We start from the raw sequence: 27,652 nt of genomic DNA, 5'->3' as shown, positions 1-27,652 counted from the left end.
GTGGGTTAAAGCCTCTGCCTTTCGCTCAGGTCATGATCCCAGGGTCCTGGGATCGAGCCCCGCATCGGGCTCTCTGCTTGGCAGGGAGCCTGCTTCCTCCTCTCTCTGTCTCTGCCTGCCTCTCTCCCTACTTGTGATTTCTATCTGTCAAATAAATAAATAAAATCTTTAAACAAAAAAAAAAAAAGATTCTCTTTCTCTCCCCCCTCTAAAATCAATTAATTGATTAATTGATTAAAAATTAAATTTTAGGGGCACCTGGGTGACTCAGTGGGTTGGGCCTCTGCCTTTGGCTCAGGTCATGGTCTCAGGGTCCTGGGATTGAGCCACGCATCGGGCTCTCTGCTTGGCAGGGAGCCTGCTTTCCCCCTCCTCTCTGCCTGCCTCTCTGCCTACTTGTGATCTCTCTCTATCAGGTAAATAAATAAAATTGAACAACAACAAAAAAAAATTAAATTTTAGAAAAAAACATTTTCAAAATAAAAGACAAACATAAAAATATAAATTACAAAATACTAAATTTAAATTGGAAATACCAAAATGAACTCACAACTTTTCAAAAATTTTATTTCTTAGCTCTATCCACTGAAAAGGCCTAAAAGCAGTAACATTTTAGCAGCAATAAACACAGTCAGTGCCCGGAGTTATTTCTAAACACTACTTCCACCTAAAAGGAATTAGGCCTCCTTGGAGAAATGACTGACTCCAGGGTCTAGAGCATGACAGGGGCAAAATAAATGTGGGCTTTCTAAGTAGTGCCAGAAAAAAAAAATACTCAAGGACTATTAGAAATGTACTGAAAGAACAAAGAACCCAGTTTAAAAGGCCTCTGACCAGCTAAATTTGGGATAATTTTAGCACCAAAGAAAATAATGAATGTAATGGACTACACCACCACACTAAATGATCTGAGTTTTGGTGGTTCTTAAAAATGAAAAAAGAAAAGGATGCCTAGATGGCTCAGTCAATTAAAACATCTACCTTCAGCTCAGGTCATGATCCCAGGATCCTGGGATAGAGTCCCACATAAGGTTCCTTGCTGGCGGGGCGAGGGTTGGCAAGACTTAGCAAAGCTTCAAGAAACTGTTCCATGTGGGGCACCTGGGTGGTTCAGTCAGTTAAGCATATGACTCTTGGTTTCATCTCAGGTCATGATCTCAGGGTCCTGGGATCAAGCCCCACCCAGAGCTCCGCACTCAGTGAAGAGTCTCCTTTCCCCTCTCACTCCCCCTCTGCTCCTCTACCCACCCCCACACTCATTCTCTCTCTCTCAAATAAATCATTTTTAAATAAATAAATAAAACCTGTTCCAGAGGGGGAAAAAAAGAAAAAATTACCTCATTTCCTAGGACTTCTATAACAACAGACTGAAACCAGACAAGGATGGTGCAAGAAAAGATCAAAACCAAAGTACTAGTGAACATGGATATCAAAATCCCAAATAAAATATTAGCAAACTGAATCCCATAATTTACTATATAAATGACCTAATAGGGTCTATCCAGGCATGCAGGCAAGAATTGTTCATCAGAAAATCTACTAATGTCATATACTATACTAATATACTGAAGAAACAAAACGTATATGGTCAATTAATGAGATGTCCAGAAAGCATTAGATGAGGGGCACCTGGGTGGCTCAGTGGGTTAAAGCTTCTGCCTTCGGCTCAGGTCATGATCCCAGATTCCTGGGATCGAGCCCCACATCAGGATCTCTGCTTGGCAGGGAGTCTGCTTCCCCTTCTCTCTCTCTCTGCCTCCCTCTCTGCCTACTTGTGATCTCTGTCTGTCAAATAAATAAATAAAATCTTAAAAAAAAAAAAAAGAAAGAAAAATAAAGCATTAGATGAAACTCAACAGTCCCACAGGCTAGGGGAAAACAAAACAAAAACAAAAACTTCCAGCAGACAAGGAATAAACAGGAAGAAATTACTTTAATCTGATTAAATAGTCTACCATGATCTTAACATTAAACATCATATTTAATGATGAACCTTCACATGAGCTCCTGTTAATCAAAAAGTAAGACACAGAAGGCCACTGTTACCATTCCCATTTGACACCATGCCAGTGTGGTCCTGGTCAATGAAAATGGGAAAAAGAGAGAAGGAAAGAAAAGGGACCAAAGATGGAAGGAAGGAAAAGAAAGAAGAGGCATAAGGACTGGAAAGCAAGAGGCAATATACCCGTTTGCATATATATGACCATCTACGTAGAAAATCCAAAAGAACTAGTAGGACAAGTATGAAAATGCAGCAAGCTTTCTGGCAACAAGTTTAACACACAAAATATATGAGCAATAAACCCTCACATATCCACCCCATGACCACTTTCACTTCCTCGATCCTCCCATCCTTTCCTCCCTTCATATTATCTTTGAAGAAAGTCCCAGACAACAAATCATTTTATTCATAAATGTCTGTATGTAATCTCTAAAAAATGAGGACTTTTTTAAAACATAGCTATACCATTTCCATACCTAAAAGAGTTAACAATGATGCTTTAATATCATTAATCAATGTTCAAATTTCCAACAATCTCATAAATGTCATAAATCTTTTTTTAAACTTTTTTTAACTTTTAAACTATGATCTCAGTAGGACACCTGGGTGGGTCAGTCAGTTTAACTATGATCTCGGTAAAGTTCACACACTGAATTTGGTCAACAACAAGACTCAACAGCATTACTAAACACCACCAAAAACCAAAGAGAAAATGTAATATAAAAAGATCCAGGGATACCTGGTGCTCAGTAGGTTGAGCATCCCACTCTTGGTTTCAGCTCACATCATGATCTCACGGTCGTGGAATCAAGCCCCGTATGGGGCCCCACACCCAGCACAGAGTCTCCTTGAGATTCTCTGTCTCTGTCCTCCTCCCACTCACATATACTCTCTCCTCTTTCTCTCTCTCGCTCGCTTGCTCAAATAAATAAATAAATAAATAAATAAATACAACCTTAAAAAAAAAATTCCATTCTCAAAGTGCTCCTGGGTAACTTAATCAGTTAGGCATCTGACTATTAATTTCAACTCAGGTCATGATCTCAGAGTTGTGATCACAAGGTCTGAGACTCAGCCCAGGGTGGGGCTCTAAGCTGGACATGCAGCCTGCTTAAGATTCTCTCTCTTCCTCTCCCTCTGCCCCTCTCCCCTACTCACGCATGCATGTGCGTGCTCTGCAGTAAAAGAAAAAAGATCCATTCACAGAAGCAACAAACACTAGAAGGTACTTAGGAATAAGTCTAATAGATAACATGCAAAAGCTTTATGAAGGTTATAAAACATTACTTATGTTTATAAAGGAAAATGTGAATAAATACAAAAACGTAATATTTTCAGGGCACCTGGGTGCCTCGGTCAGTTAAGTATCCAACTCTTGATCTCCACTCAGGTCATGATTTCAGAGCCCTGGGATCAAGTCCCATGTCAGGCTCATTGCTCAGCAGGAAATCTGTTTAAGGATTCTCTCAGGGTCCCTCTCCCGTTGCCCCTCCCCCCCCCCCCCCCCCCGTTCACACCCTCTCACATGCACAGTCTCTCTTTTTCTCTAGAATAAATCATTTAAATAAATAATAAATCATTTTTAAAATAAAATTAAAATTAAAATTCACATTAAAAGTAAAGATCTATACCTGAAACAAATATAACACTGAATGTCAATTATACTTCAATTTTTTTAAAAAGTAAGAGAGGGGCGCCTGGGTGGCTCAGTGGGTTAAAGCCTCTGCCTTCAGCTCAGGTCATGATCCCAGGGTTCTGGGATCGAGTCCCACATCGGGCTCACTGCTCGGCAGGGAGCCTGCTTCCTCTTCTCTCTCTGCCTGTCTCTCTGCCTACTTGTGATCTCTGTCAAATAAATAAATAAAAATCTTTAAAATAAAAAAAATTTTAAAAAAATAAATAAAATTTTAAAAAAATAAAAAGTAAGAGAAAAGGTTTAAGAATACAGCAAATTAAGCACATGGAGCAAAATCTGTCTTTTTTTTTTTTTAATTTTTTTTTTTTTTAATTTTTATTTATTTATTTGACAGAGAGAAATCACAAGAGAGGCAGGCAGAGAGAGAGGATGGGAAGCAGGCTCCCCGCTGAGCAGAGAGCCCGATGTGGGACTTGATCCCAGGACCCTGAGATCATGACCTGAACTGAAGGCAGCAGCTTAACCCACTGAGCCACCCAGGCGCCCGCAAAATCTGTCTTAACGGCTATCAAGACTTACTTTAAAGCAATATAAATTAGATGTGTTGCTATTAGCACCAGAGTAAATATAAATTAATAGAACAGAGTAAGGAGCTAAGAAAAGAGAGTGCCATGTTATGGCACTTGGTATATAGAAGTGGTACTGCCGATCAGTGTGGAAAGAATGGACTGTCCTACAAATGATGATGGGGCACCTGATTATATAAACTGTGAATAAAAAAAATTAAACCAAGTTCATCCCATACATTAGATCAATTCTAGGTAAATAAAGATCAAAATGTGAAAAGCAAAACTTTAAAACTTTTAGAAGAATTTAGGAGAGTATTATATGCCACGAAAGATACCAGAAACAAGCTGAAAAGGGGCACCTGGGTGGCTCAGTCAGTTAAGTGTCTGCCTTCAGCTCAGGTCATGATGCAATCGAGCCCCACACCAGGGTCCTTGCTCAGCAAAAAGCCCGCTTCTCCCTCCCTCTGCCTGCTGCTCCCCCTGCTTGTCCTCTTTCTCTCAAATAAATAAATAATAAAACCTTTTTTAAAATTAAAAAAAAAAGAAAAGAAAATAAACAAACAAGCTGAAAAGACAAGTTACAGACTGGAAGAGTTCTGCAACACAAACTGACAAAGAATTGGAATCCATAACATATTAGAAGAACACTAATAAATCACTGAAAACAGACAATCAAATAGGAAAATAGCCAAGAACAAGTCACAGAACACACCTATTAGAAAATGCTCAACCTCACCAGAAGTACGAGCAACATAGAATAAAACAAAGTTTCATAACCAACGGATTAGCAAAACCAGAAAGTCTATAAAAAGCAAGGATTGATAAGGACGTGGAAAAACAGGAAGTTTAATGCACTACTGTGGGGATGTAATTTAATAGAAGCATTTTGGAGACAAACTTGGCAATTTCCAGCAAAACTGAAAATGTGTATATCATATTACTCCACAAATTCACTGGAGTAGGGCTTCTCAAACAGCAGTTCATGACCCATTAGATTATAAAATGAAACTAATGAATCTAGACCAGCATATGTTCAGGAAACATACATACAACATAGAGGGAAAACATCAGAATATAATGCATGTCTAAGGTTAAGAACTGTCTCTAAGTTTTTGCTCCAGTTAAATTATTATGTGTATATGGATGCGTATTACACTGGATTTAAAATGTATTTCTTACTATAAATTGCCATAAAAAAGGTTTGAAAAAAAAAAAAAAAAAAAAAGGTTTGAAAGTCACTGCCCAAGAAGTATTCTTGCAAAAGGATACACAAAAAAGTCATTTACAGAGATGTTCACAATAATGGTGTGTTGTTTATTTTTTAAATTTATTATTCTTTTTAGAAATCTTTACACTAACATGGGTTGAACTCATGACCCTAAGATCAAGAGTGGCACACTCTTCTGACTGAGCTAACCAAGCGCCCCAGCAACATTACATTTAAAGTAGGAAAAACTGGAGGGGAGCCTGGCTGGCTCAGTAGAGAGCATGGGACTCTTAACCTCTAGGTTATTAGTTCAAGCCCTACACTGGGCCAAGAGCTTACTTTAAAAATAAACAAAGTGAAAAACTGGAATCTAAATGTCTATCAGTAGGAGACTAGATAAACGAAATATGATAGATTCCTTCTTTTTAATATGGTAAATTCATACAACAGAACTCTATACAGAAGTTAGGAGGAGTATCTTATATATCAGTATGCATGAATCACACAAACATAAGCTAAAGGAACAAACAATATAATAAAACATATTCATTTTTAAATGAAGTGATTTTAAATAAAGTGATTCTAACTATTACTTATGAATACATATATATAGTTAAAATGTAAAAACATGGACAGAAAGGATACAACCAACTTCGGGATGCTGGTTGCCTCTATGGAACACAGAAGGGGAATTGAATCGGTAAGGTATAAAAGACACTTGCATTAAATCAGAAATGTTTTATAGCCTTAATTTTTTAACATAAATATAATAAAACAAAAATTCATTTATTCTGAGTGACATTTATTAATTTATTAATAAATCTTATTATTAAATTTTTACATACTAATTTGTTTTATTAATATTCACTAATATTTATTCTGAGAGATAACTATACAGATTATTTTATGGCTAGCTGTACTTCTTTACTTTTTCTAAATTTTAATTTTTTTCCACATTTGAAAAGAATTCTTCCCTTGATTAAGCTGCCTTAAAAAGAGCTGAGAGAAAACAAAAAAGGGAAATAATCACAGGTAATACAAACAGCCTAAAACAACAAGGTATTCAAAACGTCCACAATTCATTTATCAAATCTTCTATCCCCAAAAGGCAGCAGAGACATTTTCTGCCCCAGCCAACATTTCCCTGCTTCTCTTTTCCCCTCTCGTCTCTTCCTACACCCCAGGAACTGGTCAGTCTATTTTGAGAAAACTCCCCAAAAGGACTACACTCAGAAATGCTTGAATTCTGGGGGCGCCTGGGTGGCTCAGTGGTTTAAGCCGCTGCCTTCGGCTCAGGTCATGATCTCAGGGTCCTGGGATCGAGTCCCGCATCGGGCTCTCTGCTTGGCAGGGAGCCTGCTTCCCTCTCACTCTCTCTGCCTGCCTCTCTGCCTACTTGTGATCTCTCTCTGTCAAATAAATAAGTAAAATCTTTAAAAAAAAAAAAAAAAAGAAAAGAAATGCTTGAATTCTGAAACCCCCACCTTTACCTTAAACATTAACAAATGACCAAATTGTAGGACGTTCTCAACAACCATCATTTTACAGTTGGTAAGAAAGGCCTTTCTCCCCATATTCTATTACCTGATTCTCAGAAAAACTCTGAGGTTGATATTACTACTATCCACACATTTACAGATGAAGCTGATCCTCAAAGTGGGAATTACCACCCAGAGGTCACAAGTCAATGACAAGTCAGGACTACAAGGCCTCGGCCTCTACATTTAATCACCATACACAGTGATGACTAAATTTCAACCACAATACACACCCAGAAAACAGGAGGAGTTGTTCACAATACACAAACTATTCCAATCTAACCCCTTTCCTTCATTTTTCCAGCCCTATCTTTTCTGTTTTCTTCCAGACAGGGAGCCAAGAGCAAGAGAGCTGCCACTTTTAACTCTTCCCTGCCTTGTAGCCATCCATGCTTCTTCTTCCCATCACTCCTTCTCCGAACCGGCAGAAAGGGGAAACAAGTATTAACAAGTAGACACGGAATGTTATCCATGACAGACAGATCCCAGCACCAAAAAGAAAGGACATTTCCACATCTCTAGGCTTAAGTCTCCTACCTTCCAAGAGTCAGGAAGCAGGAAAACACTACAGAAAAGCACAGGCTACCCCTCTTTATCAATGCTAGCAAAAATCCTTTACTGAAGGAATTTAATTAACAGAAAAATATAAAAGTACCAGTTTTTTAATCGGTCCCGGGCTTCCAACTGGGCTCCCACTTCAAAGCTGATTCCTCGTCTGTTAGGTGGATGCTTTGTCATTTTCAGTCATCAGCGGGGCTGCCTTTATTCTCCTGAAAAAGCCAATTAAATATTTATGAAACTTAGGCAAAGTCTGCCCAGAGTGTAGCATCAGTCACTACACATAAAAGACAAACAGGAATTATTCAAAACAAAAAGCTCCAGGAAACCCTGCCAGTGGCTACTTCCAAGCCTGCTCTCATCCTAACACACGTGTGCCCTCCACTGTCTCCTCCTTCTCTATTATGTGGTGTCCTGTAGTTCCAGAAATCCTGAGGAGACCTGCGCTCAACAATGCTGACCAAGGACTCACTTATAAGGGGAACACCTCAGAACGCCAAAAAAAACCAACTGCTTTCCAGGTTAAATACAATCATTTGCTAATGCATTCAACAAGTATCTGCTGAGAGACTAGAAAAAAAACGGTCAAGACCAAAAGAGACACAGCTCCTGTCCTCATGAAGACTCTACTCCACTGGGGGAAGACAAAATTGTAGACAGTAAACAGAAGAATAACTACAAGGGGCACCTGGGTGGCTCAGTGGGTTAAAGCCTCTGCCTTTCGCTCAGGTCATGATCCAAGGGTCCTGGGATCCAGCCCCGCATCGGGCTCTCTGCTTGGCAGGAAGCCTGCTACCTCCTCTCTCTCTCTCTGCCTGCCTCTCTCCCTACTTGTGATCTCTGTCAAATAAATAAATAAAATTTAAAAAAAAAAAGAAGAAGAACTACAAATTGCAACTCCTATGAATTTTAATACAAAGGAAATAAACAAAAGCTGAGATACTGATTTCTGTCCCTATTTGGAAGGCTAGACAAGGAGGAACTATACTTTGTTCTATTTATATTTTCTGCCTATTCTTGAGTTCATTCTGACAATTTATATTTTCCTAAGTAATTCTTTATCAATTCTTTGGATCCTGGGACAGGTGGTCATTTTCTATATGAATAAAATTTATCTTTAGGCACCAGAGGTGGTTCTAATGGAAATGTAGCACTCTGAGCTCTTGGGGCACTTAAGCAGGCCACATTCACAGAGCAGGCAACCTCAAACTGCATTTTCCATCGCTAAACTTTGGTCTCAAAAGTTTATACTGTCCAAGCAACATCAGAGCACTACCAAGGCAGCATCTGCCTCACACCAGAAACAATCTTTGCAATGGACTGACTGAATGTGGGAAAAATCACGCAAGTGGATCCTCATATCTGATGTGTAATGCCATCACATTTTTTTTAAAGATTTTATTTATTTATTTGACAGAGATCACAAGTAAGCAGAGAGGCAGGCAGAGAGAGAGGAGGAAACAGGCTCCCCACTGAGCAGAGAGCCCGATGCGATGTGGGGCTCGATCCCAGGACCCTGGGATCATGACCTGAGCTGAAGGCAGAGGTTTTAACCCACTGAGCCACCCAGGCACCCCGACATTTTAGAAAGAATTTGTTTGCAGTACATTACAAGAAAAAGCAGGATCCCAAATTACATCACTTTGAGCTCACACTAAAACTCATGTATGGAGGTGCCTGGGTGGCTCAGTTGGTTACGTGTCTGCCTTGGGCTCAGGCCATGATCCCAGGGTCCTGGGATTGAGCCCCATGTCAGGTTCCCTGCTCAGCAGGTCTGCTTCTCCCTCTGCCTGCTGCTCCCCTTGCTTGTGTGCTCTCTCCGTCAAATGAATAAATAAAATCTTTAATAAATAAATACATACATACATATATACATCTCATGTATGTTTGGGACACCTGAATAGCTCAGTCAATTAAGCATTCAGCTCTTGGTTTCAGTTCAGGTCATGATCACAGGGTGCTGGGATCAAGCCCCATGTTGGGCTCCCCCTCTCTGCGCCCCTCCCCCTGCTTGTGCACATACTCTCTGTCTAAAACAAATTAATCTTTAAAACTCATGTGTGTTTAGGTGCACCTGGATGACTCAGTCAGTTTAAGCACCAGACTCTTGGTCTGGGCTGAGGTCATGACTTCAGGGTCATGAGATCCAGCCCCACATCAGGCTCAGCACTATGGAGCCCACTTAAGATTCTCTGCCCCTCTGCCACTCCCCCCACTAAGCACTCTTTCTCTCTCTCCCTCTCTCTCTCTAATAAATAAAATCTTTTTTAAAAAGGCTGGTAGGGGGGCGCCTGGGTGGCTCAGCGGGTTAAAGCCTCTGCCTTTAGCTCAGGTCATGATCCCAGGGTCCTGGGATCGAGCCCCGCATTGGGCTCTCTGCTTGGCTGGGAGCCTGCTTCCTCCTCTCTCTCTGCCTGCCTCTCTGCCTACTTGTAATCTCTATCTGTCAAATAAATAAATCTTTAAAAAAAAAAAAAAAAAGGCTGGTAGGAAAAAACAGGTTGTAGGTGATTGTTCTTTTCCTTTATTAATTTTTTTAAGTGATCTCTACATTCAACATGGGACTTGAAATCACCACCCTGAGATCAAGAGTCACATGCTCTACCAACTGAGTCAGCCAGGTGGCCCTGTTCTTTTCCTTTTAAACAGTTTCACAGGGACACCTGGGTAGCTCAGTTAAGTGTCTGCTTTCAGCTCAGGTCATGATCCCAGGGTCCTGGGACCAAGTCCCATGTCAGGCTCTTTGCTCAGCAGGCAGCCTGCTTCTTCCTTTGCCTACTGCTCCCCCTGCTTGTGCTCTCTCTCCTTCTCAAATAAATAAAATCTTTTAAATAAATAAATAAAGTTTCATAAATTTAAAGATTTTCATAATGGAAATTTTCTGTAAGAAGAAAAAAAGAACCATATAATTTGAAAGTCGAGCTACCAATTAAACAACCAATTCGGAAGGGCTGATACCAGGAACACACACTTCAAATGAAGGCAGGAATGGCTGACAATTGAATACTAAGGAACTGAAACATTCTAAGAAACTGAAAAGCTATTATGTTAAGAGTGTTTCCAGTATAAGGACCCTAGGAAAGGGAGAGTCAGAGGTCTGGCTGACTTTACCTAACACTCTCCAAGAAAACAAGGTATCAAATCTGATAAGTAAATCCAATCAGTGTAAGTTTTCATTTTGGGCGTATGTGGGTAGCTCAGTCATTAAGTGTCTGCTTTCAGTGTAGGTCATGATCCCAGCGACATGGGATCAAGCCCCCTGCCCAGCACAGAGCCTGCTTCTCCCTCTCCAGGTCCCCTCACTTGTGTTCCCTCTCTCATTCAGTCAAATAAATAAATAATCTTTTTAAAACAGTTTTAATTTTGGCTTGACTGACAAATACCACCTCAAATTATCTTTTTATCTCTGACTTCATGCATAAGTAATATACAGATTTATAGTTTGGCCCCTCAGATTATATGAAAAAGTAATGCCAGAGCTGCCTAGCTGGCACAGTCAGTAGAGCATGCAACTCTTGATCTTGGGATTGTAAATTCCCAGCCCCAAACTGGGTGTAGAGATTACTTAGAATTAAAAAATTAAAAATAAAAAAAAAAAAAAGTGATGCCAAACAAGAAGAAAGGCAGAGTGGCAATGAACACTCACTGAGCTCCCACTATTTGTCAGACTTTATGCAGGGCGACAGCTCACTTTTATAGAGACTATGTATATAATGTAATAGGACTAAATGCTTGGCCTTGAATCCCCAGATCCACCCCATACTAGCTGAATGAATTTGAGTAAATTACTTAACACCTCTGAATTTGTCTCCTCTACTTAAAAGGGGTTAGAGTGGTGATAACAATATCTATCTCCCCCGCAATGGGTGTGAGGATTAAATGAGATAATCCATTTAAGGGGCAAAGGACTGGTGCAAAGTAAGGAGTACAAAGGAGTTATTAGCTGCTAATAATTCTATTATCACATATGAGGAAATTATGCTTAAAGTAATTTGGTTAGGGTTCAGGTGCTAAGTGACAAGCCCCAGAACAAAAGCTCAGGTCTGCTTGATTTCTGAATTAATTCTTTCACCACACAAATTCTCCCCATGTACTCTCTAGGAGACCTTCCATTAAAATATGGGAGTGTGGAACGCAGTAATTGAATGAAGATGAGCAGATCATTCCCAAGAGCTCAAAGAAAAGAAAGAAAGAAAGAAAGAAAGAAAGAAAGAAAGAAAGAAAGAAGGAAAGAAAGAAAGAAAGAAAAACAATTCCTCTTAAGACTGAACTGTCAGGGGCGCCTGGGTGGCTCAGTGGGTTAAGCCGCTGCCTTCGGCTCGGGTTGTGATCTCAGGGTCCTGGGATCGAGTCCCACATCGGGCTCTCTGCTCAGCGGCGAGCCTGCTTCCTCCTCTCTCTCTGCCTCCCTCTCTGCCTACTTGTGATCTCTATCTGTCAAATAAATAAATAAAATCTTAAAAAAAAAAAAAAAGACTGAACTGTCAGAAGGTCTTCCTTACCATGAACTAAAGACTGTTTCATTCTAACTCTGACGCACTTGTTTCAAGTTTCACTCTGGTACTGATGAGGGAGCAGAAGGCGAGCTGAAGACAAAGCATAAGCTAACACCCTGCAACCTCTCCCCTCACCCCCACTCCTGGGTGGAGTTAAGCCTGACATTCTTCCAGGAAGCTCCCAGCTATCTTAATGTTAACCCTTTACTAGAAGGAAAAACCACCATAGCTTGAAATTAGCAAGGCCTCCAGGAGCATAGGAAAGTCGTCTTGGACATCTTCCTTTTTCCTTGCCTCCCCCAACCCCCAAGTATATAATCAGCCACCCCTTACAACCCTAGTGCAGCAGCTCTTCCTGTCCATGGATCCTGTCCCCATTCTTTAAAAAAAACCCACCATTTTGCACCAAGGACATCTCAAGAATCTTGGCCATGACTCCAGACCTCAACCCAGCAAACCTCTCACCTACATTCCTACACTACATCCATACCACAGCGAATAAGAAGAAGGATTAATCTGACTTTTGTGTCTGTCCCATTCCCAAACCTTCCCTCTTCTCCTCTGGGGTGGCAGCATTTGTTTTTTTATTTTACGTTAAATCATTCAACAATTCATTAGTGAGTATTATCGGTATCGCACTGTGCTGAAATTTAGGAATAACAAATCCAATTTAGTCCCTGCTCCAGTCCACCCAGAAAGACAAACATAAACACTGGAAAGAGATGAACAAACTCTAACAAGGGGCAAAGGGGATGACACCCAAGAAATTATCTAAAAGTCTCAATTTAATTTTGTTGTTAAATTTTTAAGTAAGCGCTACACCCAACACAGGGCTTGAACTCACAACCCTGAGATCGTAAGTTACATGCTCTATGGAGTCAGGCAGCCAGACACCACAAAGTCTCAATTTAATGTGATAACAACACTAACAAATAAAAAAAGAGTTCAAGACAGATACAGGAATTTAAAAAAAAAAAAAAAAAAGTTACCTAAGAAGTACCTTTTTTTTTTTAACTTCTCACACTTAGGTTTTGTTTTGTTTTGTTTTTAAGATTTTATTTATTTATTTGACAAAGATCACAAGTAGGCAAAGAGGCAGGCAGAGAGAGAGGAAGGAAGCAGGCTCCCTACTGAGCAGAGAGTGCCAATGTGGGGCTTGATCCCAGGACCCTGGGGTCATGTACTGAGCCTGAGCCACCCAGGCACCCCACTGAGCCACCCAGATGCCCTACATTTAGTTTTAAACACAGATTGTTCTCAAGATGCAAAAGGACCAAGATTCTATAGCTTTCAACTTATCCATTCTTCAGGGCCTTAGCTTATTCTTCAAAAAAGCTCCAGCTTCCAGAATTAGGAGTTAAAGGGAATATGTTCAATAAGGACATGGAGGAAAACTAACAGAAAAACATCTTATGCAATCTGTATTTATATAGGATTCCATTTTAAAGACCTTGACAGACCTTTAAATTGCTCCTTTATACTTAAATTTCCCTCTAATGGGAATCCAATGCCACAAAGGAGACATAAAGCCTTATTTCCTTAAATACAGTATTCATAGTCAACGCTCCTGTTATCAATAATAATGAAAGCTTTAAGTGTATGCTCTGTAATACTGTTTAAAAGGCACTTTCAGAAACGGGAAATAGCTACAACGCATATGACAAGGAGCTAACTTCCTATATTAACGAAGAGTACATACACACCAAGAACAAAAAAAGTCAACTTACTTAAAAGTGGGAAAAGTATAAGAAACAAGAAATTATTGGGGAGCAGTAGATAAAAAATGAAGGTGTAATAGCATATTATATTCCATCTATATAAAGTCACCCTAAATTAAAGAAAATACAAATCAAAATAACAATTTTTCGGTTCTAAGGCAAAAAAATTTGAAGGTGGGATAACCAGTGTTTACAGGGATGAGGAGAAAAAAGCATCCTTATGCACAGGTGGTAGAAACATTAATTGGAGAAGCTTTTCTAGAGGCAACTTGGCACTATCTACAAAAATACACACAGAGTCCTGGTTGGCTCAGTTGGAAGAGCATGTGACTCTTGATCCCAGGGTCATGAGTTCAATCCCCATGTTTGGAGTAGAGACTGCTTAAACAAAAAATACACCTATCTGCAACCCAGCAGTCCCACTGCCAGCAACCTACCCTACAGATACATCCCCCAAAGTCTGTCAAATTACCTGTAACATGATCAATATAGTTCTGCAATTTCTGCAGCTAATATGTCCATCATAAGAGGCCTCGTTAAATGAATTATGGTTCATCTATACAACAGAATGTGGTACAGCCATTAAAAGGAATAATGGCGGGACACCTGTGTGGCTCAGTGGGTTAAAGCCTCTGCCTTCTGCAGATCATGATCCCAGGGTCCTGGGATGGAGACCTGCATCGCATCGCATCGGGCTCTCTACTCAGCAGGGAGCCTTCTTCTCACTCTCTCTCTCTGCCTGCCTCTCTGCCTGCTTGTGATCTCTCTCTGTCAAATAAATAGAATCTTAAAAAAAAAAAAAGGAATAATGGCAATCAGCAGATGCTGATGATATGGAGCCATCCATAAGATATACTGTCAAGTAAAAAGGGCATGGTATAAAGGCATGTGTATGGTATTATCCTTTCAATGTAAACAAATATAAATACAGACACATCTATTATAGCATATGCATAAAATTATTTCTTTTCTTTTTTTCTAATATTTTATTTAGTTGAAATAGAGCACAAGCATGGGGAGCGGCAGACAGAGGGAAACTCCCCGCCAAGCAGGGAGCCCCACATGGGACTTGATCCCAGGACCCTGGGCCCATGACACGAGTTGAAGGCACACACTCAACCAACTGAGTCACCCAGGTCCCTGAATAAAACTATTTATTAAAAGGAACTAAGAAATTTTTCGGTTTTTAAAAAAGATTTCTTTAGGGGCACCTGGGTGGCTCAGTGGGTTAAAGCCTCTGCCTTTGGCTCAGGTCTTGATCCCAGGGTCCTGGGATGGAGTCCCACCGCCTAGGGCTCCTTGCTCAGCAGGAAGCTTGCTTCTCCTTCTGCTTGCCCGTCCCCCCTGCTTGGGCTCGCACTCGCGCTCGCTCTCTCTCTCTCTCTCTGACAAATAAATAAATAAATAATCTTTAAAAAAGAAAAAATCGGGAAACATCCCTCTCATAACATGTAACAGGATTCTCCCAGAGATACACAAAACCCCTTCCCAAAGGCCCTTCTCTCCCCTACCAAAGCTGTTACTATGCTTATTATATTCATGCCTTTAGATATAAACACAATTTGAATACAAGCAAGAAGATTAAGTAATTGGATGCTTTTCAAATGTTGTGTCAGAATTCTCACACCATTATATAACAAGCAGAAATATTTAATTTTTTTAGAAAGGACAAAACCTAAGACGGGCCCAGCTGTAAGGAAACTGAACATTTCAGCCACTGCCTAGGGCCCTGACCATGGCCCTCTTTTCTTATTACTTCAATCTGCAAGCAAGGAACAAGCTATAAAACTGCTTATACACTTGGACTCAGTAACTTCAACATGAAGAATACAACCCAGGATAAAAATAAGTCATTTGTTTAAAAAAAAAAAATAGCTCTTTAGATAAAACTCTGGAGAAACTAGACATAGTTCCTAGTTCATGTTTAAAAACAAGAGAATAAGGATGCCTGGATGGCTCAGTTGGTTAGATGACTGCCTTCAGCTCAGGTCATGATCTCAGAGTCCTGGGATCGAGTCTCGAGTCGGGCTCCCTGCTTAGCAGGGAGCCTGCTTCTTCCTCTTCCACTCTCCCTTCTTGTCCTCTCTCTCTCTGTCAAATAAATAAATAAAATCTTTAAAAAAGAGAGAGAGAGAGAGAATATTGGGGCACCTAGGGGCTCGATTGGTTAAGCCTCTGACTTGGTTTTGGCTCAGGTCATGATCTCAGGGTTATGAGATAAGTCTCCTTGGCTTTCTCTCCCTCTCCCTCCCTACCCCCTCCCACTTCTGCTCTCTCTCAAACAAAAAACAAAAAAACAAAAAAAAAACAAAAACCAAGAGAATATTTTTTTTCCATTTTATTTATTTTTTTCAGCGTAACAGTATTCCAAGAGAATATTTAAATAAAACCTAATGTAGTGGATCCCCTAAGCTCCATTAGGGAAAGGAATGACTAATGCTCAACAGATGCATAATAAATGAAGGAAAAAATAAAATGACAAGGATGTGAACTAACTTTACAAAAGAACAGATAGAAAATATCCTTAAGCACACTAATAAGACCTACATAAAAAACATTTATAATGATAATTATAATAGCTAACTCTACCCATATTAAGTCATGTAATCCTTATAGCAACTACAGAAGTAGCTATCATTATTAATCTCACTGTAAAAATGAGGAACAGAGTAACAAAGGAATGCTAGGGACATCCTAGAACACCCATATATTAAGAGGCTGTGTCATGATTTGAGCCATAAGCCTTATGATTCCAGATTCTCAACCACTACCACATATTTGTTTATGAGCTACATCTTCGGTTTCTGTTTCTTAACTCATCAAGTGAGGATTAATAATGGCGCCTATGCTGGATGCTTTAAGGATTAGGTGAGAAAAGATGTGCAAAGTCCCTATTTGTAGAACACAAAGTAGGTGTGTTCTAAATGGCAGCAGAATTCTCCGAATTCTTAATACACTTCCAGTTTATGTTGTCCTGACAAGGACTCTGGGTTTTATTTTGGGAGAGGTAAAAGAGTACTGTAGCCATGGTAACTGGAGGTCCTGCCCTCAGCAACCCCACTGTGCTCAAGGAGAAGGAACTGAGGGCTCAAAGTAATAAAGAATTAAAGTGATAGATGGGTATGGAACAAGACCTTTCAACGAGTCAGCTGAGACAGAATCAGAGGAAAATAAACCCAGGGACACTCAAGCGAAGAATGTCAATCACCAGAAACCATGGCACAAGCTTTGTGACAACCTAACAGTGCTTACCACCAGGCTTGCATTCAACCTCCAGTTAATGGTGATAGTGCCTCTGAAACTTAACGCAACCGCTTTTCAATGGAGGGACACTTAAGCAAAACACCAGCTTTGATCTTTATGTCTCCTTCATTCGATAAATTTTTTTTTTTAAGATTTCATTTATTTGAGCAGGGCTAGGGGGGAGGAACAAAAGGAGAGGGGACAAGCAGATTCCATGCTGAGCACAGAGCCGGACACAGGGCTCCATCCTATCACCCTGAGATCACAACCTGAGGCAACCCACCGATCCACCCAGGTGCTCCTCAGTAAGTATTTCTTGAAAGCGATGTGCCAGGTGCTGCAGAGAGATACTGAGAGGATAAGACTACCACAACCCTGTTCTCCAGCAAGGCAGGCAGGCAATAAACAAGATACAAAGAAGATAATCTCTGGCAGGATAAGCACCCTGGGGGAAAACCCAACAAAATAATGTGAACCAGTGACATAGAAGGACCACTTTAGATAAGGCTGTTACAAAAGGACTCTGCAGAGCTGAGATCTGACAGAGATCTAAATGACCAGAAGACAAACTTGTAATATCTAGCAGAAGAATCCTAGGCAAAGGGAAAGTCAGGCAAGATGCCTCAGGCGGGAATGAAGTTCCCTCTCCCTCACAGCCCGGTGCAGAGGAGGTGGAGACTAGCCTGCCGCCCACAGTGTGGTCCCATAAAAGCATAAACAATATCAGCAGGCCCAGTAACACCTTACTCTCACAGGAGGAAGTTTCCAAGGGGACTCTTTGCCAAAGTTCTGTCTTGGAGGATGGTCAGAAATGCTTAGGGATGGGAGCATAGTCGGGTTTTAGACTCAGATTCTCACCAATCCTGGCTCCACTAATTGTTTGGCAGAGTTAAGATGAGAAAAATCACTGATCCTCTCTCTGTCCATCAACCCCTACCTCCTGGGGTTGTTATGAGGAATAAGTAAGCTAAAAGATGCCCAATACTCGGCACAATAACGACTAAATATTCAGTACTGAAGATAAAATGGTTGTGTAACAGTAGTAGTAGCAGCAGAAAGGACATCAGACACAAAGGACTACATTCTAGTCAATATTATCATGAAATATTAACAGATAGTATCCAGTATATTAAAAAACATAAGAAACATGTCTTTAGTCCTAGGGAGATGAAAAATTGGTTCAAGTGGGAGCAAGGGCCCCTCCACCAATACCCTGGTTTCCTCAAGGACACAGAAGGAAGACTGGATCTAATGCAAAAACCAGTTCCATTTCTCAGGCTCCTCGCAGGTCACCCTGTGAGAGCTGAATTAACTTCTTTTATTTGAAGGGGTTAGGAAGTAAGCAAAGGAGAGGGAGTGAGATTAGGAAAGGAGAATGGTGGAGCACCAGGGTGGCTCAGTTCTTAAGCGTCTGCCTTTGGCTTGGGTCATGATCCCAGGATCCTGGGACAGAGCCCCACATTGGGCTCCCTGCTCAGCAGAAAGCCTGCTTGGGAGCTCACTTCTCCCTCTCCCCCTGCTTGTGTTCCCTCTCTCACTGTGTCTCTCTCTGTCAAATAAATAAAAATCTTTAACTTAAAAAAAAAGAAAAGAAAGGAAAGAAAAAAATTGACCAAAAATTCCTTACCCTCTTTACGGATACTTGAAATGCTTTCCCCAAGAGCCAAGCTTTTCCTTCCACAATTAAAATTCAGACAGAGAGCAAACACAAGTAGAGTTTACTTATTCCAAATTACTGAGAATGAGTTGGTCAAATCGGTGCTCTTCCCAGAAGCAGTGGAAAGGGCCTATTGTACAGGCTGGGCTCCAGAATGTATTTGCTCTATGACCTTTGGCACGTTACTCAACTTCACTGAGCTAATCATCCCACCCTCACAAGTTCTTTTCTCCTCATCAGAGTCTAAGGCCCAAGACTGACCAATGTGCCAAGCTAGAAACAGGGACATCACCTTTGCCTCCCACTCACATTCACCACTTTGTAACACCTTCTCCCACTTCAGGCCCCCATCAGATCCAATCCAATTACTACAACAGCTTTCAGTGGAGCTCAAAAGCCCCCTAGCCACACCCTCCCAGATCCAAATCAATACTATCTCATAAACTCAAATCTTCTGACTGCCTGTTTTACTACAGATACTATTCTAAATGCTTTATATAACCATCATCTCATTTAGTGTCTACCTTATAGATCTGTAGTGATGATGATGATGATTCTCAGTTTAGAGAGAGAAAGAGAGAGAGAGCACAAGCAAGAGGAGGGACAGGCAGAGGGAGAAGTAGGCTCCCCACTCTAAAATAAATTTCTGGGGGCTCCTGGGTGACTCAGTCATTAAGTGGCTGCCTCAGCTCAAGTCATGATCCTAAGGTCCTGGGATGGAGCCCCACATTGAGCCCCACATAGAGCTCCCTGCTCTGTGGGGGCCTGCTTCTCAACCTCTCCCTTTGCCTACTGCTTTCCCTGCTTATGCTCTCTCTCTGTCAAATAAATAAATAAAATCTTTAAATAAAGCAAAATCAAATCAAATCAATCAATCAGTTTAGGTCATATGTCAATTATTTCTCAATTAAAAAAAACAGCTCAGGAGTTCCCCCATGGAACTGAGTTCCCCCATGGAACAAGTTCAAGCTACTCAGTGTACCATTAAGGCTGAGTGAGTTAGCCATTGCGACCAAAGCAACCTAGGAATCTCTAAAGATGGACGCTTACTAGGAGAGCAGAAAAGCTTAGCAGATGGGGCAGTGACACACAGCGTTAGGGGCCAGAACTCTGGAGTGAGACAGGCTGGGTTTGGATCCCAGCTCCAGTATATTCTAGATAACCTTGTGCAAGTCATTTTCTCCATGAGCCTCAGGCTCCTCACCTGTAAAACAGGAATAGTACCAGTACCAACTTCATACCTTCATACAGGTATCATGAAGAGAGAAATTACTTGGGCTCTCAGAGTATTATTGCTCTTACAGCCACACACTGAGCCAGATTCCTTACAGTTCCAACCTCCCAGACCTTTGCTCGAACAAGCTGTTTTCTCTCCAGTCTACCTCCCTGAAGGGCTGGCTGGGCCAGCAGCCCACTACAATATGCCCCCATGGCAGTCTGGCCTGTTCTCCGAGCCACAGCACTCAGCACTCGACACTGAAACTGCCTGTCTCCGAGTGATCTCTCCTAAGTCCTCAACTCCCTCATAGGCAGCCCCAGCGTTTAACAAGCAGTGTGCCCTTACTTGGTGGTCAGGTGCTTCTTAAATGTCAACCTCCTCACTGGCAGAATAAAAACAAGAAAAAAGACAAGTATCACTCCTCTAGAAGGAAGTAGCGACTCAAGAGGACATCATGTGGAGGCTCTTTGAAAGTGCTACCCACGGGTAAATGAAGGAACCCTTATTACTCCTCCGGGGTACGGGAGGAAGGCAAGGCACAGGGAATGAGGCACCTGAAGACAGACCACAGTTTTGCTTCTGGGGCCTAAGAAAAGCTGTATTCGTTTTTCAGTCAGGGGGAGGCTCCGGTCTATAAATGTTGGTAGCTGTGGAGTGGGTTTGTGCGATTTCCTTCCAGAGGAGAGAGCCTTTCATATTTTTTTTTTAAGATTCAGTTACGTATTTGAGAGAGAGAGAGGAGAGAGTGCCCGCATGCAGGCACTCCCAAGTAGGGGGAGGGACAGAGGCAGAGGACTCTCAGGCAGGCTCCCCGAAGAGTACGGGCACCCCTCCCTTGGGGCTCTATCTCACAACCCGTGAGATCATGACCTGCGCCAAGACTGATGCTTAACGGACTGAGGCACCCAGGAGAGCAAGGGAGTCTTTTTTTTTTTTTTTTTTAAGATTTTATTTATTGGGATGCCTGGGTGGCTCAGTAGGTTGACCGTCTGCCTTCAGCTCAGATCATGACCCCAGTGATCCTGGGATCGAGTCCTTGCTCAGCAGGGAGCCTGCTTCTCCCTCTGCCTCTGTCTGCCTGTGCTCACTCTTTCTGACAAATAAATAAATAAAATCTTAAAAAAAAATTTTTATTTATTTATTTGACAGAGATCACAAGTAGGCAGAGAGGCAGGCAGAGAGAGAGGGGGAAGCAGGCTCCCGCTGAGCAGAGAGCCCAATGCGGGGCTCAATCCCAGGACCCTGGGATCATGACCTGAGCTGAAGGCAGAGGCTTTAATCCACTGAGCCACCCAGGTGCCCCAAGGGAGTCTTTTTTTTTTTTAAAGATTCATTTATTTATTTATTTGACAGACAGAGATCACAAGTAGGCAGAGAGGCAGGCAGAGAGAGAGGGAGAAGGGGGAGAAGCAGGCTCCCCGCTGAGCAGAGACCCCGATGCGGACTCGATCCCAGGACTCTGGGATCATGACCTGAGCTGAAGGCAGCGGCTTAACCCACTGAGCCACCCAGGCGCCCAAGGGTCTTTTTTTTTTTTTTTTAAAGATTTTATTTATTTATTTGACAGAGAGAGAGAGATCACAAGTAGGCAGAGAGGCAGGCAGAGAGAGAGGAGGAAGCAGGCTCCCCGCGGAGCAGAGAGCCTGATGCGGGACTCGATCCCAGGACCCTGGGATCATGACCTGAGCCGAAGGCAGCGGCTTAATCCACTGAGCCACCCAGGCGCCCCGCAAGGGTCTTTTTTTAAAGATACTGAAACTGTTCTTATAGGACTCCTTACTTGAGGTATCATTGTTTTACAAAAGAAAACAATTTGAATACGGAGTCATTACTCCACGGGGTCTCCAAAGACATTTTCCTGAATTACAACGGTTTCATTGCTTATGGGGTTTTAAAGATAAATAAAGTATTTAATAGTTAACTAATTCATTACCTTATTCTTTAAATATTAACTTTTATTCCTGGCCTTTATTATTAATACCAGGAAACAGCTTACATTTACTTCACCGCAGGTTAAATCCCTGACAAATTCCTTATTCCCAACATCGCAGAGAAGTTGGTAGTATTATCCCATTTGCTGAGAGAAGGAAGGCTTAGAGAAACTAAATTGCCCATGGTCACCTGATTAGGTGGAAAAGCTGGGGTCTAGGAAGCAGAACCTCCTCTAAGACCCACTATACTCACACTACTTTTAAAAATAGGGCTTTTGGGGCGCCTGAGTGGCTCAGCTGGTTAAGCAACTGTCTTCGGGCTCAGGTCATGAACCCGGAGTCCCTGGATCAAGTCCCGCATCAGGCTCCCAACTCCAGGGGGAGTCTGCTTCTCCCTCTGACCTTCTCTTCTCTCATGCAATCTCTCACTATCTCACTCTCAAATAAATAAATAAAAATCTTTTAAAAAATCAAAACAAAAATAGGGCCTTTGGAAATATAAATAAATAAATAAATGAAGCCTTTGGGATATCTGCACACTGATATTAAGGGATTACTGTTTAAGTTCTGTGTAAAAATGAAAAAAAATGTGTCTTTTCCTTCTCTACTGATAGAGTTACAGATAAAACACAAACTCACAAATAACATGAAGGGATTTTAAAAACAATCTGTGAGGAATAAAACAGAACAGTAATATACACTCAATTCTTCACAGTTTACCAAGTTTTGATAACCTTGTACATTAGGTTTTCTGACTCCCATTTTAAAGATTAAGACATGGGGCGCCTGGGTGGCTCAATAGGTTAAGCGTCTGCCTTCACCTCAAGTCATGATCCCAGAGTCCTGGGATCAAGCCTTACACTGGGCTCCTTGTTCACTGGGAAGCCTGTTTCTTCCTCTGCCTCTTCCTGCTGCTCCCCCTGCTTCTGCTCTCTCTCTTTCTGTCAAATGAATAAATAAAATCTTAAAGAAAAAAAAATTAAAAATAAAGATTAAGAAATAGGGGGGCGCCTGGGTGGCTCAGTGGGTTAAGCCTCTGCCTTCGGCTTGGGTCATGGTCTCAGGGTCCTGGGATGGAGCCCCGCATCAGGCTCTCTGCTCCACGGGGAGCCTGCTTCCTCCTCTCTCTCTGCCTGCCTCTCTGCCTATTTGTGATCTTTGTCAAATAAATAAATAAAATCTTAAAAAAAAAAAAAAAGAAAGAAAGAAATAGGGTACCTGGGTGCCTCAGTTGGTTAAGTGTCTGCCTTCCGCTCAGATCATGATCCTGTGGTCCTGGGATAGAGCCCTGTGTTGGGCTCCCTGCTCAGTGGGGAGTCTGCCTCTCCCTTTCCCTCTGCCCATAACCCCCCACTTGCACACATGCACTCTCTCTCTCAAATAAATACAATCTTTTTAAAAAATTAAAATAAAGAATTAAAAAATAAAATCCTAAGATTATGTTTCTGACATGGGATAAGCTCTCATCAGATCAAACCATCATTTTTTTTTTTTTTTTTAATGTAAGCTCTACACCCAATGTAGGGATTGAACTCACAACCCTGAGATCAAGAGTCACATGTTCTACGGACTGAACCAGCCAGGCGCACCCAAACCATTTTAAATCCTTCCCCACACTTCTCTCCCTCCTTCAACAAAGTCAATGGATCCAGACACCACCTCCCTTTCATACAAAGTGCCCTACTTATGCTTGGTGACTCACACCAGGCTCCTAAAATTTTATGGGATTTCTGCAAGCTCATTGCTTCCATTATTTGGTCAAAGAAAGCAAAGAACAGCTGGGTACCTAGTCCAAGATCTAGCAAAGCTGTCCCAGCATTACAAATCAGGGTTTCAATGTTCAATAGGTTACCTTAAGTAAAGGTTAGCCAGTCAACAACCCATAAGGGGCAATTGCTGAGAGAGATGAATAAGACAGGAACATCCTGCCTTTCTCTGAGCTTACAATCTAACCAAGGAGGCTCTAAGTAAGCACACATTTTGGATTAAAGAATGTTTATCATGAAAAATGTAAACCTCCCCCCAGTAGCTCCTAGAGAGACGGGTGAGGAAGGGAGGTTAGAGAGTTATATACCACCCTGAGCCCTGATTTCCGGCAGTGTCAGCAACTGCCTTTAAGATTAATCAGGTGTTCTCAAAGAACAGTTTCACTCACTGATGAAGGTATTTGAAATCTAGATTTCTTATCACTGTCCTTGGCAATTTCTTGTCTGGGGCTTTAAGAGTATATTGTTGGGGGGCGCCTGGGTGGCTCAGTGGGTTAAGCCGCTGCCTTCGGCTCAGGTCATGATCTCAGGGTCCTGGGATCGAGCCCCGCATCGGGCTCTCTGCTTAGCAGAGAGCCTGCTTCCCTTCCTCTCTCTGCCTGCCTCTCTGCCTGCTTGTGATTTCTGTCTGTCAAATAAATAAATAAAATCTTAAAAAAAAAAAAAAGAGTATATTGTTGGGGAAAAAAGCACTTGGAAGTCATTTTTAAATAGTGCTTGCACTCAGGATACACTTTCAAATTTCAGATAGGGAGTTTGAGCACCTTTAAAATCCTGGGAGAAGTACCAAGTGGCTGATCCCCCACAGATATGGAAGACCTTTGGAAGAGGACTAAAAGCATTACATCTCACTTTCCCCAGACTCCAGCCAAAAGCAAACTACCTGCTTCACTTTTAAATTTCATTCTGCCCACGCTGCTAATTCAAAGCCAAAAAGAAAGCTGAGGTGGGAGGTGCCTGGGTGGCTCAGTAGGTTAAGCGTCTGCCTTTGGTTCAGGTCATGGTCCCGGGGTAATGAGAGGCAGGGAGCCTGCTTCTCCCTCTCCTTCTGCACCTCCCCCTAGTTGTGCTCTCTCTAGAGTTCTTTCTCTCTCTCATAAATAAAAATCTGTAAGAAAGCAAGCAAGCAAGCTGGGGTGGGGAGGAGAAAACACTTTTTAAGTATGTATCAGAGGGGTGCCTGGGTGGCTCAGTCATTAGGCCTCTGCCTTCAGCTCAGGTTATGATCCCAGGGTCCCAGGATAGAGCCCAGCATTGGGCTCCTTGCTCCGCAGGAAGCCTGCTTCTCCTTCTCCCACCCCCCCTGCTTGTGTTCCCTCTCTTACTATGTCTCTCTCCGCTGGATAAATAAATATAAGATGAGAGAACTTACCAACATAGTTGTATATAAACTACAAGAGTCCCTGTTAGTGATTCAGGAAGTACCAACCACTGAAGGAACACTTAGTAACAATGAGAAGCTGAGGCAATTTTGAATGAAATTAAGCATGAAACTGGCAGAGGACATGGAGGCAGAAGTATGCCCAAGCTGGGTGCCCAAGCTAGAAAAGAGGCAGTGACAGGAGTGACTCGGACAAGGGAATGATTGGCAGCCTGCCCAACAGAGCACGTGAAGGAAATCAGATCTGCTAACAACAAGCTCCCAACAGACACTGGGTTTCTAAGCAAGATACTGACAAAGACTCAGAGCAGGGTAGACCTTGGATATAATCAGTGCCTCACTTTACAATTGGGGAGAATGAGGCCCAGTAGCATTAAGTGACTTGCCTGAGGTCTCACAGTGAGTGGAAGAGCTGGGACTAGGGCCAAATCCAGATCAAATCCGTTACTGAAGAGGATCTGACAATCATGTGAGGGATGAGGGGGGAGAGGGAGGCACGAGACACAAAACAGTCTAGTCATTCAGGTTTGTCCTGATTAGGACCCGGAACAGGATCATGCTGGAAAAAAGGCCATAATGATGACAGCCAGGGAAATAGGTGCAGATGACTTAAGACATTTAGGGAGAAAAAACCCACTAAGACTTATTTGGTACAAAAAGAGAGAGCATTGTAAGCACTGACTGCCATCAAAGAATACCATCCTCCCACCACCATTCGCCTTTGTGAAGCTCTGCAGCTTCTATTCAAGGTCCAGACATCTGCCTTTCCCAGACCCATTTCCAAGGACTCCTTAGAAATTCCAACACATAAGACCCTGCTAACTTGGGGTATCTCATACTCCCTACCCATGGTAGGATGACAAGTGAGGACCTAGAGAGACATGGCTAACTAGAGAGACATGGCTAACTACTGTATCAGCCCTGCAGTATTCACTAGAAGACTCGGTGGCTCAGTCGGTTGAGCATCCAACCCTGGATTTCGGCTCAGGTCACGATGTTGGGGCCCTGGGATGGAGCCTCACATCTGACTCCCCATTCAGCAGGGAGTCTGTCTCTCTTTCTGTCCCCCCACCTCGTGTGCCCTCGTTCCCAAGCCCCTCTAGAAGTAAGTAAATAAATCTTAAAAAAAAGAAGAAGAAGAGTGGCTCAGTCAGTGAAGCACCTCCCTTTGGCTCAGATCATGATCCCAGCATCCTGGGATCCAACCCGGGTCGGGTCCCCTGTTCAGTAGGGAGTCTGTTTCTCTCTCCCCCTGCTCTTATGCATGCACAAACTCTCTCTCACTCTCAAAAAGATAAATACTCTTTAAAAATTTTTTAATTAGGGGCGCCTGGGTGGCTCAGTGGGTTGGGCCGCTGCCTTCGGCTCGGGTCATGATCTCAGGGTCCTGGGATCGAGTCCTGCGTCGGGCTCTCTGCTCAGCAGCGAGCCTGCTTCCCTCTCTCTCTCTCTGCCTGCCTCTCTGTCTACTTGTGATCTCTCTCTGTCAAATAAATAAAATAAAATAAAAAATTTAAAAAAAATTTTTTTAATTAAAAAAAAATTTTTTTTTAGAGAAACGGCTGTTCTTTTTTTTTTTTTTTTTTTAATTTATTTGACAGGCAGAGATCACAAGTAGGCAGAGAGGCAGGCAGAGAGAGAGGAGGAAGCAGGCTCCCCGCGGAGCAGAGAGCCCAATGCGGGACTCGATCCCAGGACCCTGGGATCATGACCTGAGTCGAAGGCAGCGGCTTAACCCACTGAGCCACCCAGGTGCCCCTAAAAAAAAATTTTTTAATTAAAAAGAAAGAAGAACAAGACACTCTGTCCAGAATTACACAGAGAGGTGCCTGGGTGGCTCAGTGGGTTAAGCCTCTGCCGTTGGCTCAGGTCATGATCTCAAGGTCCTGGGATCAGGCCACGCATCTGGCTCTCTGCTCAGCAGGGAGCCTGCTTCCCCCTCTCTCTCTGCCTGCCTCTTTGCCTACTTGTGATCTCTCTCTGTCAAATAAATAAAAAAAAATCTTTAAAAAAGTTTTCTTTTTTAAAGAATTACGTTCAGAGACACATGGGTGGCTCAGTGGGTTAAGAATCTGCCTTCTGCTTAGGTCATGATCACAGGATCCTGGGAATTAGCCCATGCATAGGGAATCCCTGCTCAGCAGGGAGTCTGCCTCTCCCTCCCTCTCTCTCATAAAAAGAAATAAAATTGGGGACCTGGGTGGCTCAGCTGGTTAAGCAACTGCCTCTGGCTCAGGTCATGATCCTGGAATCAAGTCCCACATCAGCCTCCCTGCTTGGCAGGGAGTGTGCTTCTCCCACTGACCTCTCCCCTCTCATGCGCTCTCTCTCTCTCTCAAATAAATAAATAAAATCTTTAAAAATTAATTAATTAATTAAATATTTTTAAAAATTATGTTCATGGGTGCCTAGGTGGCTCAGCCTTTAAGCAGCTGCCTTCCGCTCAGGTCATGATCCGGGGGTGCTGGGATCAAGCCCTGCCTCGGGCTCCCTGCTCAGCGGGAGGCCCGCTTCTCCCCTCCCACTCCCCCTGCTTGTATTCTCTCTCTCACTGTGTCTCTCTTTGTCAAATAAATAAATAAAATCTTTTAAAAAAAAATTATGTTCACAACTGCAAAAACTGGCTGGCTCAGTCAGTAGAGCATGTGACTCTTGATTCTGGGGTCATTGAGTTTGAGCCCCATGTTGGGTATAAATAAGAATTAAGTTCACAATTAAGCAAAAAATATTT

General features: G+C 42.2%; 1 protein-coding gene across 1 annotated transcript in view; it reads right to left on the bottom strand.

The window, feature by feature from the left end:
• Positions 1-27,652, bottom strand: part of PHF20 (PHD finger protein 20) — a 145,928-nt gene that overhangs the window by 114,426 nt on the left and 3,850 nt on the right. The window contains exon 2 of the mRNA XM_045981224.1: positions 7,608-7,722. Within this exon, the coding sequence (XP_045837180.1) occupies positions 7,608-7,690 (83 nt within the window). The 5' untranslated portion in view covers positions 7,691-7,722. The remainder of the gene's footprint in view (positions 1-7,607; positions 7,723-27,652) is intronic.

This window comes from Meles meles, chromosome 16 (assembly GCF_922984935.1).
Source record: "Meles meles chromosome 16, mMelMel3.1 paternal haplotype, whole genome shotgun sequence".
In the NCBI taxonomy this organism is placed as follows: domain Eukaryota; kingdom Metazoa; phylum Chordata; class Mammalia; order Carnivora; family Mustelidae; genus Meles; species Meles meles.
The sequence above is the reverse complement of the archived record's forward strand: the minus strand, read 5'-3'. Positions and strand labels throughout refer to the sequence as shown.